Source organism: Calliphora vicina, chromosome 3 (genome assembly GCF_958450345.1).
Source record: "Calliphora vicina chromosome 3, idCalVici1.1, whole genome shotgun sequence".
In the NCBI taxonomy this organism is placed as follows: domain Eukaryota; kingdom Metazoa; phylum Arthropoda; class Insecta; order Diptera; family Calliphoridae; genus Calliphora; species Calliphora vicina.
In genome coordinates, this window is record NC_088782.1 from 35024796 (window position 1) to 35040027 (window position 15232).

The following is a 15232-nucleotide window of genomic DNA, read 5'->3' on the forward strand; positions in this document are numbered from 1 at the left end:
CAAAAAGAATAATTATTAATGAAAATGCATAAACGTAAAAAGATAAATATTGATTTTTTTTCTGTTTGAGGGGGCATTGTTACTATTTTTGCCGGTGCAGCTGATGAAAACTATTACTAGAGCTGCCAAGTCTTAAACATAATACTGAAAAAATGCGAAGTATTATTTAGCATGTATGAAAAACAATAAAAAGTAAATTTAAAATAATAAAATAACTTAATAGAGAAAATGATTGAAAATTAAAAAAATTATAAGCTCTAGTTCATATTCATATATGATTTTTAAAGAAATTTTCAGATTGGAAACAAGATCAAATCACTATTAATTCATATTTAAGTGTTTTTGGCGATTATAGTTTTCCCTTTACCGGCATTTAGTATAAATAAGAACTAGTACCCTGTCTATGACAGCTGATTGTTTTTGTTGATTCTTTGTTTATCAGTCGTCGGTTTTTGTTTTGTGGTGTAATTTACTCGAAATTTCCTAAAGTTCGGTGAATTTTTGGCGGTTTAATTATATATTTTTGATATAGTTTCGGTTTGTTCTAATTGCGAATAATGTTTTAATTAATTTATTTTAAAAGAAATATGGTTTCAACACGTGGTCCCAAGTCTCGTTATTTCGAGAAGGGAGAGAAAGTATTGTGTTATGAACCAGATCCTTCGAAAGCAAAAGTTTTATATGATTCCAAGGTAAAAGGAAAATTAAATTAAATTTTGTACGAATGTATGAATGTATGTTTATATGGAAAAAGGGATAGTCTTCGGCTTTTTAATTTATAAAAAATATACATATTTGTTTATATTCACTGGTTGGCGTTGTAAGCTAAATGAGTTGTGTCATATCAATGGTTTCCTTTTCTGGTTGATAGTGAAGCTGTTATGAAGCTAAAATATAAAATATACTGTTTGTGCAGCGGTCTTTTTTAATATCAGATGATTATTATGAACTGGGATAAAGCTGGTCATTATCTATAGAAGAAAACAGTTCCTGATGTACTCCTATCTTTAGTCTGTATCCTCCTGATAACACCACTTCATTAGTCTTGTAAATCAACAGAGACAATTGAATCGTTTATTTCAAAAACCAGTCAAGCAACAAATTATTGATTTTTAGTAAATCAAAGAAAACTTCCTAGCAACCTAAAATTTAGTTTTAAACAATTTGTGTTTTTTCCTACGAAAGCGATGCAATAATCTTTTTTCAAGTCCATACCAAGTCCAGTAAGTGACAATACCACAAGCATTTTTCAAAATGCTCAAATTTACTAGGTTTTCTATTAAAATATATTTTAAGCGTTTTTAAAATTAAAGTTTAACAAACAACATTTATTGAATGAGACAAATGAGGTGGTTCCTAGTGCCCTACTGCTCAATTTGCCAAATACATTTAAATATGTATATCATAAATAAAATTATGACTGGAACCGAATATAGATCCATTTTAAAAAATGTTATGTATCCATACGCAGAGGAAAATATGTCTCTAGTTTGGAGATTCCAGCTGGACAATGACCCCAAAAACTCCTCTAGGGGTTACTATCCAATAAGGTACTTGTTTTAAAGTCATAAGGGAATGGAAAACTATTTGAATTGGTTGAATGTGTGGTCGATGTGAATCAGTAATGAAAAACAGGGCCTAAAAAATAACAGTTACTAAAAATTAAAGCTGTCCATTAGTTTGTTGCCAATACCATAATAATAAATATGTAATTGTAGTTTGTTTTCTATTTTCACAATTTAATCTAAAATGCTTGTATTTTTTGCAAGGTTGTGGTAGCAAAACAATGAGACATATTTTAATGAAATCTTTCAATATTAACACCTATAAGTTAGTGCTAAATTCAAGTTAAGTTTTTATACACTTTACCTTGAGTGGTAAGGGTATATGTGAGTTTGTCATTCCATTTGTAATGTCTGTATTTTTCATTTAGGTACATAAATATTCCATATCGTGGTACATAGAAAATAATTTTTTCATCAAAACAGAATTTTTCACTAAAAACCCCAAAAAAAAAAATTGCGTAAAAAATTCTGCTGAAGAAATGGTTAAAATTTTTTTGGTAGAATTATAAATTTGTAGAAAAATATTTTTTTTGGAAAAAAATATTTGAGTGAAATTTTTGGTGAAAATTTCGTTTTTATACCCTTCGCCCTGATTGGCAAGGGTATATGTATGCATAGCTGTTAATTTTGGATTACGATTAGTAATCAATTAGATTATTTTTCAAAAATAATTTAATTGATTATATAATTCTCTTTAGAACAATTTCTGATTACTAATTGATTACGATTACAAATAATCAAAAAATAATCAAGATTACTTTCGATTACGAGAAAATAATCAAAAGTAATCAAAAAATAATCCGACTATTTTCAAAGATTACTTTTGATTATTTTAGATTACTTTCCAAAAATTTTGCATTTACATCATTTTATTTTAAAAAATTTGCATTCTAAAAAAATAAAATAAAAGTTGACCAAGGCTTTAAATCGTTAAAAAAGTTTTATATTTTTTATGAAATATTGAAAATAACGACTTCAGGAAGTTATTTACAAAAATTTAATATTGTGGAGGACCTGCAAGGACTTGGAACCGTTGGGTCAGCATCAGCCAAAATATAATAAAAACTGATAGATTTTTGTTTAAAATGTATTAATATTGCCATAGCCGCTATATAAAGTTCATTTCAGAAAATCACCTAAACATGCATAAATTTCTTAAAAATATGGTTATAAAGTTGAAATTCGAGACAAAAAATTTCAATATACATATATAAAAATCGCTATACTAAATTTTATGATGATCGGCCCATAATTGGTCATAGCCTCCATATAAAAATCACTTCCGAAATACTCATTAACCTACACAAATATGAAAAAAAGATTTGTACTGAACCAAAATTTTACACCGATGAGTAATTTGTATTCAAAAATCATACTACAAGCTTTTTAAATATCGGTCCATAATTCCATAACTCCCATATATGGTCCACTCTTGATAATTGAGTTATTTAAATGAAATTCTACAAAATTAGCCCTCAAATACTTAGAAATCGCGTTCCACTTGCGATAATAACTCATATTTTATTGTAAAGATAAAATTCGATTAAAATACAAGGTGGCGCAAAAGTAAACTTCCGATGTTTTTTGGCTGTAATTAAAAAAAAAAAATTAAAAACTTTGATTCTTCTTGTGGATTATTTTTATTTGGTCTTTTAATTTTTTTTACATCAAGTCGAGAATATGATGTCATGTAAATGGCCGCCGCCACAGTTGATTGTCATTTGAGCCCTTTTTATGGCATTTTCCATCAATTTGGCCAAAACTTCCGGCGATAGGTCTCACATTCTTGACGGATATTGTCTTTAAGAGCTATATTCTTGACACCATACAGTAACTTTGGGTTACACGTGGATTTTCAGTGCCCTAGAAGTGAAAATTTTGCTTATTTATGTACCCGTTAAGATGGAAATGGGCCTCATCACTCATGATTATTTTTGATGAAAAATCATCTTCCTCTTGGTGGTGATCAATTGGTCAGCAACATTCCGCGTTCTGGAGCAGTGTAGCGTAACATTGTTTATTAACGTGTAATTCGCATGTGTTTACTACACAAATGTCAAAACAGAACTTAGGGGCCATTAGGGGCCAATCGCAAAATGTATAGCATTTTCTGATAGGAGGATTAGTTTTGCGCCACCTTGTACATAGACATCACGTAAAAATATTTTATGACAATCGAATCACAATAGGTCATAGCTCCCATATAAGTCCCAAAATCCAGAAATACATTAACGCATATAAACATTAAAAAATTCCACAGAAATTAGTTTCAAGTAGACAGAAATCATACCGCTTGATTTTGTGACTATGACTCATATCAGGAAAATTCATTAATCGCAAATATATATTAAAATTTTGTCATATAACTCATTTTAATATGCAAAATTTTGAACTTTGTCTAAATATATTTGTATACCCTTTTTTATACACTGTTTCTTCACTTGAGGTTAATAAGGAAATATTTTGAGCCAAACGTGTGATGTTAACAATATTTAATTGGTTAAAATTACACGTTTCGCTCAACATCTATATATAAATGACAAACTCTGTTGAAATGTTAAGAATGGTGAGCCTGTGGAGTGCTGAAATTTTTTTAAAAATATTAGCTAGTTTTGCTGTAGAATTCTGAATAAAATCAAAACAACTTGCTAACGGAGGAGATAGAGGGATCTTCCACAAAAATTATCCCCATAAAATTCCACAATATAACTCTGACAATACGAATTCTTTCGATAGGTCAAATGTATGTGTCTTGCTCTATTGCTTTAGAAATTCCGGTTCGAGTCCGAATGTGGGCGGCCTGTTATTTTTATATTTTTTCACGTTATAAATGCAAATTTTTGAAAATAAAATGATGTAAATGCAAAATTTTTGGAAAATAATCTAAAATAATCAAAAGTAATCTTTGAAAATAGTCGAATTATTTTTTGATTACTTTTGATTATTTTTGATTATTTTCGCGTAATCAAAAGTAATCCTGATTATTTTTTGATTATTTGTAATCGTAATCAATTAGTAATCGTGCAAATCTGAATATAATCGTAATTTAATTATTACTTCACCTTTCGAAAAAAAATAATCTAATTACCAGGGAAACCGGAAATATGCTCTAAAAAAAGCGTTTTAGGCGCTTTAAATATGCAGTAAAAACTTTAAAATATGCTCTTAAAATTTAAAAAATATGCTCTTAAAAAAACAAACTTTTACAAAATTTTTAAACAAAAAAAATTTACTTAAATTTTCAAATAAAAATCGTTGTCTATTGGATCTGAAAACATTTTTAAACATAGAAAATGTTCTTACGACATCAACTGATGTTACAGGAGCAAATTTAAAAGACAATATTTCTTTAACACTTAGAACGGTTAAGTTTGAATTAGAACTAAAATTTGATATTTAGATGGAGCTATTATTAAAATAGTGCTTATTTTATATTAAAACAAGTAAGAGAGCTATATTCGGCTGTGCCGAATCTTATATACCCTTCACCTAATTATACTTCAAAATAAAAAATTATATTTCAAAATAAAAAATTTAAATATTTTTAGGTGAACAAAAATTCTTTTCAGTTTTTTAATTTTTTGGAGAAAAAAATGTTTCGAATTGTTATTTTAAATTTAAAAAAAAAAATCTGTTTTTTAAATTTTTTTTTGGTGAAAAGCCATCTAATTTTCAATTTTGAATTTTAAACAAAGGAAGTAAAAACCTGTAACACAACAGCGAAAAATAAGTAAGACAAAATTTGTTTTTGATAAACTCAAAATATGCTATTAAACAGTAAAATATGCTCTAAAAACGCAAAATATGACATAAATATGCTCTTAAAACAAATATATGCAAAAATATGTATTTAAGGGTAAAATATGCAAAAATATGCACTAACAAATCGATGCCAAAATTCTTAAATAGTTCTGAAACGTGTAAATATCTTATCCATGTGCTCATTAGACTCACCAGAAAAAACATGCATTTGCATATTTTGGTTTCCCTGCTAATTACTAATTATTATGATTAGTAATCATTATTTAACAGCTATGTATGTATGTATATAATTTTGTCATTCCGTTTATAATTTCTACATTTTTCATTTTCGTCCCCACAAAGTATATATATATTGGATCGTTATAGATAGCGAAGTCGATATACCCATGTCCGTCTGTATGTTGAAATCAACTATCTGTAGCCCCAAATAAATTACATAAATGATTCATACATCAATATGTCGTGAATTCTTCCGGCTCGGTTGCTATTTAAAATCGACAATGTAAGGCTATTGGACCTACAATGGGTCAAAATCGGAAAACATAATTTTTAACCCGATTTTTTTTTTCATCAAAAAAATTTTTTTTTGTCATAAATTCTTTTTCCTAAATTTTTTTTAAAATTAAAAAAAAAATGTTGAAAAATTTAAAAAAAAAAAATTGGAAAAAACTTTTTTAAAAAATAATTTGGAAAAAACAATTAAAAAAAATTTAATTTTGTTCAAATAAAAATATTTTAAAAAAATATTTTTAAGTATAATTTGGTGAAGGGAATATAAGATTCGGCACATCCTTACTTGTTTTTATTGTATCTCAGCCATTTGTGGGCCTATTTTCTCGATGAAAACCCCAATCCAAAGAAAATTAATAAAAATGTCTTCCCTTCCTACTCAATTAGTTAATAAGATCTTTTAAACTGTTATTAAATATATATGTTAGATATTAAATTAAAAGAGTGAGATTTGATGTCGTAATAAATGCCTATTAGGTTGTAATTATTGGTAAACTACTTTTTTATGTTCTCATTTGGTTTAGAAGTTATAAAGCAATTACAGTCGGTTTTAATATTTAAATTCATTAAAAAACTTCCTGAACTTAGAATTTATATTGTTTTTTCTAGATATTGGGATCTTATGAGAGCAAGGATAGAAGAGGTCGAAAACTTATACAATACAAGATACATTTTCAAGGCTGGAGCAGCTCTTGGGATCGCAAAGTAAATGCAGATTTTGTGCTTAAAGACACTGAAGAAAATAGGCAATTGCAGCGTGACTTAGCCGAAAAAGCCCAGTTACAATTGTAAGTTAGTTTAAAATCTCATATTAAAATAAACATTTTATTAAGCAACAACATAATATTAAACTAGTATGTTTTTAATTATTTTAGGGGAGCGTATTTGTATCGTAAGGAACATACTAAGAACAAAAAACGCTCACGTAAATCGGCTGCCATTAATTCAGAGGATTCAGCCGATGCCAGTACTTCGCCGAACAAATTGAGGCCACGCGGCTTGTCGGAGGATAATATTAGTAGTTCAGGCAGTACATTTGAAAAAAATGAAAACTGTTCCATGAAAGATGGTAAATATAATTTAGAAATAATGTTGATTATTGAGAGATGCAGAACGGAAACTAAAATCCATATTAATGTTGTGCAATTGTCATGTGTAAAACGTGGTTTGCATAAAACAACACAAGGGTGGGTGGGTGTGTTTAAAACACGTCTATAACTAAGCTACATACATGTATGTGTATGTATTTTTTATACATTTTCTATCAAAAACATACATATTTTGAGTGCAATGAACTTTTTGCATAAAATTCATACATGTAGTATGTTTGTCTGTCTGTCCCTATTATATCTGTATGTATATGCTTATGTTTGTTAAATGTAGGTCAATGTGCGCACAAATATCTAAAAAAAAAATAAAATAATATGAAATTGTTCACAACTTCACAACGTATCTGTGTCACCCTTACAACATACACTAACTAACTATGAACGAGTACAGGCGAATGTAGCGCAGATATTGTATTTATTTATTTATGTATGTATGCGGTAGCAACATTATTATTGCAGTTTAGTGCAAACCGTGGTAACGGTCTAATGCTTTTCTTGCTATTAACTATACAAATTGTTGCCGAAAATCATTCAAACTAATGCCTAAAAGTATAATTTAAAAATATTCTCATCTCAAGCAAGTGTTATGTAAATTATGTGAATTTTCTTATTTTTTTTCTTTTCTTAATTTAGATTGCGAAACCGATTCGTGTTGCAGTTCGGTGGAAAGTTTTCATGATGAAGATCGTGTTATGTTACGTATTAGTGAGCGTTTACGTCAATATTTGGAATATGATCATGATATGATTGTTAAATATGGTAAACAGCATGCCTTACCCTCGCGCATTCCGATTGTTGCTATTTTGGAGAATTTTGTTAAACAGACCGCTTTAAAGATGGTCTTCACGAATAATCAAACCGAAGGTGGTACTACTAGACGGCGTACAGCTCAACAACGTACGGCTGAGAAAAAGGAAAAGGATGTTGATAAAATTATAAATACGTAAGTTGAATGGGTTTATGTTGGGGTTGGATGTACTCAACTCGTGTTCCAACAGTCTAATTATAAACAGTATTTCCTTGGTTACTATTCGTTACAATTTAAATTATATACATATCTGCTTTCTAGAAAACTGGTTTTCTGTTTTCCCATTATTAAACTATAACTATAACCCTTGAACAATGATTTATAAAAATTACAGTGGTGCCAATACAATGGAAAATTTTTCAAATATTCAAATAATAGATTTCAATTGAACCAGTCATTTCGAAAAGGGCATTAAAGCACTCGTTTCCCTTAATGCAAACTTTTCAGGAAGAACAAAAATAGGTTTATTATAAAAAAATTATGTGGTGCTAAAACAATTAAACACAGTAGTTGATAGATAAAAACGAAAGTAATTTTTATAATATTTATTTTTATAAAAAATAATTTTGAATTAAAATTGTTGACGTGACGTCATTATTTTGCAGTCGACTTAAGCGGCCCATACAAAACTCCAGCATGTTGGCGCAATCAAGTGATTGTAACATCTTTATATGATTCTATTTTGACGACACAATCACTTATTATCCTTATTATTTTCCATTTACTTAATATTCTGATTTATGTATGTACATTTCAGAATTAGTTTACTTAAAGAGGTGGCAGATGGCATCAGAATTTATTTTGATTTCACCATAACCGATTATCTACTCTACAAAGAAGAGGAGGACTATGCATTGTCATATCTGTCTGAGGAAAATTTAAAAACATTCACATATGTAGCCACGCCAGCATTTAGTATGGAGTGGTTTAATACTAAAACGGATACAACGGAAACAACTACTACTGCAGCTACAGCCACAACCGCACCAGAAATTGTAATTGAAACTGCAAATGCAACGACTGCAACGTCTGGTGTTACCCTAAACACTTTGTGCGAAAACACAAACATTAATTTAGCCACAACAGCGAATAATGCTAATGTTCAATCAATCACAACACAAGAAGATCAACCACAACGTAGAAAATTACGTTCACATCGCAGTGATGATTGTGATCTTACTTTGGAGAATTGTTTATCGAGTATTGCCAGCACCAGTTCGGGGGCCTCAACACCATTGCACTCCAATATACCAGTGTCACATTTGAATTATCTGAAATCTTTGCCACCCATCTCTCCACAAATTCGTGATTTCCTACAAAATGTTTTATCGTGGCGTTTGTTGCCAACAAATGCGGTGCCAGCACCGGCCATGATATTTGGTGCTCCCCATTTAGCCCGGCTATTAGGTGGGTTTTATATATAAAACATTTAATTTGAATAATGATTTAAACATTTTATATTTTGTTAAATTTCTAGTTAAATTACCAGAATTTTTAAATGCTTCTTCAATGACTGATGAAAAGTTAAAAGTGCTTCTGCAACATTTGGACACATTTACCAAGTATGTATTTGCATGAGTTTTTTTGCTTCAATATAATAATCATTCTCTATATATAATCGTATGTCATATCAGCTGTTTAAACTGTTTTGTGTTATTAGTTTTATTTACTTTGCTTATTTAAACATTTTTTCATAATTTATGCAGTAAAAAATAAGTTTTTTTTTCATAATTTAGTCATCTAACTACATGCTAACTTTCATTGCTTGATTAATAGTAGCAAAAAGCCAAAGAAAATGTTTAAAAGTCTTCCTTTACTTTGTGTTTTCTGTATAATTTTTCTGTATGGTTTTGACGTAGTATTTGGAAATTTGTTTATGGATCCTTTTCCACATGAATTAATATCTATACAATTTTTGCCGAATAATACACGTATTATAAATACATATCGAGTTTTGAGGGCAACGCGATTTAATAATTAGTTGTGAGTATTTATGTGATTTTTAAATTATTTCTGTTAAAAAAAAATTAAATTATTTATTTTATTTGTATAATTATTGTGTTTTGTTTGAGATCATAAACTCTGCATCAGCTTTATCAACCGGAGTTTTTATTCCGAGGGTAGAACTCTTGCTAACAGCAATGTTTCTAAAATTTGGAGAAAATAAAATAAAAATATTGATCTCATTTTCACGTGATAAGACTGCCAGCCTGCTCAATTTCCAACATTTGTATTGGTTATTATAACTCCGACATTAGTAGGAGTTTCCTTAAGTTGAAAGATATGCAAATACATTCTTCCATGTTTTGGAAACCGAATCCGAGTAACTTTTTCGTTTTTAAATCGAACTCATATAATATTTAGATTTAAGATTTTAACAAATTATTGATAGTTCACATTATTTTGTGAAGATACAATAAATAAAATATGAAATAAAAAAAAAATATATTTTATTTTCGATCCACAATAGAATCCACATGATTTACCCATTCTATTTTCGACTAAAACCCGTTTCAGTGTAAAAAAAATCATGGATTTGAAAAACATCAATTTGTCAGTTATACGTTTTTGAAAATCTTTTGTTTTTGTACTCACTTGTTATACAGAATGGGGGAGATTATCAGCCCAATTATGAAAAAAATTCACCGGGAGTTTTGTCACCTTTTTCTTTAACATAGAAAAGGGAATTTTTTTCTTCAATATAATGCTCAAACATTTCAAGCTGTCTATTCTAACTAGAGTTTTGTCCAAGTAGAAATCATTAGAATGAAAGATATTGGAATAAACGAGAGACAAATAACAAGCGACTATATTCAATACCCCCTACATTAGATTTTAATGAAAATTAATATTTGATGACAAACTATTCAACAGACAGTCCATTTCATTCATTTGTGGTTTAAATTTCAAAGAAGAAAAGCTTAGTCTTTTTTTAATTCGTCATCTTAAAAAAATGTCTGTATACAAAACCATCTATCTTTTTGAACAATTACTTCATAATTCAATTATTTTGTGTAATTTCCACTTTCAAAATAATGTTTTCTTACCAATTTGCATATGCTCATGATAAATCTAACCAAATATTTTAGATTGAAGTTCGAGATATATGTGAATATAGATACTGTAGAACCTACAAATTAAATTAAAATGATCTTCACTTTTATATCTTCCTAGTGGTATCATAATTTTGATAGATTAAGTTGATCTACCTGTTTGAATTCAACCATATACAAGTGATATTAAACCGAATCCCTTATATTGTGGTATATTTTCAATACCTTCAAATAAATGAAAGAATTCAAACGATTCGTTGAAATGTTCAAAGAAGTTCGTTTGAAAATTATATTAATATATTAATAAAGACGAAAACAAAATTTCTCTCGTTACTGAATGAGTTAAAAGTTTTGTAAAAAATTGAGATAAAATGTATTTCTTAAGCTTTATTTATAATGAATATTTTTGTAGAAAATAAACATTATTATACCCTTCACCATGAGTGGCAAGAGTATATATAAGTTTGTCATTCCGTTTGTAATTTCTACATTTTTCATTTGTGACCCCACAAAGTTTATATGTATATTCTGGATCGTTATAGATAGCTGAGTCGATATAGCCATGTCCGCCTGACCGTCTGTATGTTGAAATCAATTTTCCCGTAGCTCCCAAATAATTTACATACATGATTCAAACATCAATTTTCCTGGTTGAGATATAAGGAAAAAATCAGGACAACCTCCATTTTTGACCTATGTAAGTTAGTCCTACAATGGATCAAAATCGGGAAAAAAATATTTTTTTACCTGATTTTTTTCTTTACCAAAAAAAAAATAATTTTAAAATTAAAAAACAAATTTTATAACCCGATTTTTTTTTAACAAAAAAAATTTTAAATTTTTTTAAAAAAATTTAAAAAAAAATAATTTTGTTTACCTAAAAATATTTAAAATTTGTATTTTAAAGTATTATTTGGTGAAGAGTATATAAGATTCGGCATAGCTCTATTACTTTTTTTTTTTAAATTCTAAAAGCAAATTATATGCAGAATTAAAAAAAATATTTTGAAGTCTCTTAAATCTTCCTTCGCTCTATAATGATCCATTTTATATGTATACAAATATTTTTTCATCAGTTGTTTGTTCTTTCGGATTTATAGCAGAGTTTTAACCGCCAGTATTGGCCGCTTAAACTAGCAAAAAAGAAACCATATAATTCGTAGATTAAATTTAATTTAACGATTAAGTAAATAATTTGCTGTATTCACAGCCTCAGACCAATATTTTGAATTTAAATTCGAGTCAAATAACATGCACCTTCCCATTTCGATTAGGCTCCTATTTTTCCTTTCCGCTACACCGTTTTGTTGTGGTGTATATGGTGTTGTTAGTTGATGTTTAATGCCTTTACTTTTAAGAAATACATCCATTTCCTTACTACAATATTCACCACCTCTATCACTTCGAATTGTTTTTATTCGCTTTCCAAATTTATTTTCAGTATACGCAACAAATTCTTTGATTTTGTCAATAGTTTCACTCTTATTTTTAAGGAAATATAAAGTACAATAACGGCTCTTATCATCAATTAATGTTAAAATGTATCGACTTCCAGATGGTGAGGGTGTCTGCATTGGTCCACACAAATCACTGTGAATTAAATCTAAAACTTCTGCAGATCGATTTTCAGAAAATTTTGGAAATGGTTTTCTAGGCATTTTGGCTTTTAAACATGTTTCACAAACATTATTACAATTACAATTAGAAACACTTACTCCGTTAAATAATGATTTATTTACTGCAGGCTTTATTTGCATTTATGTCTCTATGTCCAAAACGTATATGCCATTTATGAATACAATCACTCACTGTATTTGAAATTTTTCTTGCTGAGTTATCTTCATCTAGTTCAAATAGACTATTCTTCAAAGTTGCTGTAGCATGTTCTACACCATTCAATGATATTACGCATTTATTTTTATCAAATGTTACCGTAAATCCTTCTAATACAAGTTTTCTAACAGATAGCAAACTTTCTTCTAATGTAGGCACGAATAAAACATTTTTTACCAATATCTTATTATTTTTAATCTGTAGGTAACCTTCACCTTTACCTTTTGCTTTAATCATGGTTCCATCGGCTAAGTATATAGTTTCAGTTGTAGAAGTATCTAACTTTGAGAAGAAATCTTTATCACTACACATGTGACATGTAGCTGCCGAATCAACAAACCAACCATGCTCTGGATTATCTGTAGAAACACCAAAGCAAACATTATTATTTAATTCACATTTGACATATTTTGCAGAATTATTTTTATTTTTCTTATTTAAATAACAATTCTTCTTTTTATGTCCTGGTTTGCCACATATAAAACATTTTGAAATAGTATTTTTCTTGTATTCAGTTTTTAAAACTACTTCTTGAGATTTATCAGTATGATTTCTTTTGCTTTCTTGAATTAATTTTTCTTTAATCATATCCAATGTCAGGTCTGTTTCTGGACGTACTTCGAGTGCAGATACAATACCATTGTAATTATCCGGCAGGCTTCCTAATAAAAATGCAACAATCTTATGTTCCGGAAATTCTTCACCCATATCTTGTAAACGATCAGCAATATCCAAGAATTCGGCAATATGATCTTCCATTGATTCTCCATCTTGAAGTTTCTTCGAAGTTAATTTTCGCAAAAGACTTACTCTGTTTGTTAGATTCGCCTTTTCATGATGTTTCTTCAGCACTTCCCAGTATTCTTTAGCAAATTTCAGCTTCTTTATTTGTACCTTTTGGTTTTCTTCCAAAGACAATCCAATTACCGCTCGAGCTTTTCCATCTCGTACCAGCCATTTATCATCCGGCTGCTCCGGAATATCAGACGTTATAACATCCCATAACTCACGTTCCAACAATAGCATTTCCACATTAAATTTCCATGTGTGATAATTATTGTTATTTAGTTTTGGGAACATTGCCTTGATATCCATTTTTATTGACTCGTTTAATTCCGCGTTTAAATTTTATTTTATTTAGTGAAATAATGGAGGCCCATAACCTCTTGAATTAAAAAATAATAAAAGTCTCTATCAAAATTTTATTTTAGAATGAAGAAAAATTTCTTTCAACAAATTTTATATAAAAATATTAAGAACACTAGATTGGAATAATAAAGACAAAATTTATAAAGTTATTGAATTAACAAGTTAACAATTAATTATGTTGTTTGTTTTTCAGTTAATTTATATAAATAAAACTATACAAGTAAAATACTAAAAAAAAATTTTTATTTTAAAAAAATATTTTAAATTTTGGGCTACATATGGAATATTTGGAAAAGTTTCCATTGTTTTGTCAACCACTGTATGTCACGGCTTAGAAATTCGGATTGTCAATGGCCCAATTTTGGGTAAAAATGTCAGAAACAATTTTTTCCATCAAAATTTTGATGATATTTTTGGAAAATTATTTTTAATACAAAAATCTAGTTTTTTTATACAATAAAATTTTTTTAGTCTGTATCTTTTCTACTTTTGTAAAGGATATTTAGGTGTCGGCATAGCCGAATATAACACTCTTACTTGTTTAAAGACACTTGGACAAATAAATATTGTTTAGCAGCCTTTTTTTTAAATAATTTATTTATTTTATTTGTTCATATTGTATTTATGTATTAAATTAATTATTTTTTAAATGGTGAAGGTAGCCTTTTTTCTTTAGTTTAAATTATAATTAAAATTGACTAGTATGTGTTATCTCAGACCTGGTTATTACTGATCTTATGTATAATTTTTTCTTTATAATTACTAACTTTAAAATGTTCTTTGTTTCAAATAAGTGTTCTCTTATTGTCTATTTGTTTTATAATTTCATAATTAAAAATCTTAAGTGTTTTATGTTAAAATTTACAAAATTTTGTGATTTAAAAAATTATAATGCATACAAATATCAATAAATAACATTGCCTTGCATCATATAAAAAAGAAAATCAAACTTATTCTCCAATTAACAAGCACCACTAACAATTGCAATTCCTTCAATCAATTTCCTTATGATCAACATTTTGAATTTTAGCTACTTGGAATCACACAAGGAATGGTTTAACGAAGACAACTATGTACGAGGTAATATTAATAGAAAAACTACTACCACTATATCCACAGATTCTACGAAATCAGAAGAGACAGAGTCATCAGCCAATACTATAACAGCAGCACATGAACCTTCATCTGAGGAGCAACAACAGGAGAGTAAGGATGTTAGCTCAACCTCAATAGTAACTACAACAACCATGGCAACGCCGTTAGAAAGTGTAGCTTCATAGCACTACATTTTAGATGGACTAAGGAAAAAAAAATAAATAAATCTCTGTATTTTATATTTAATATTATATTTAATGAGCATGTACATATTTTTACTTAAATAGTTTTTAATTACATATTTACAAATACAAATAAATTGTTGCTTAAATGATAAACATAAAATAA

The 15232-nt window shown here is 28.4% G+C and overlaps 1 protein-coding gene across 1 annotated transcript; it reads left to right on the top strand.

Moving 5' to 3' along the window:
* The first annotated feature begins 515 nt into the window (after window positions 1–515).
* msl-3 (male-specific lethal 3) lies at window positions 516–15232 on the top strand. The gene is made up of 7 exons (XM_065505163.1): window positions 516–692; window positions 6447–6625; window positions 6713–6906; window positions 7580–7889; window positions 8512–9161; window positions 9232–9316; window positions 14820–15232. The coding sequence occupies exons 1-7, from the start codon at window positions 588–590 to the stop codon at window positions 15067–15069; spliced, it is 1773 nt and encodes a 590-aa protein (XP_065361235.1). The 5' UTR covers window positions 516–587; the 3' UTR covers window positions 15070–15232.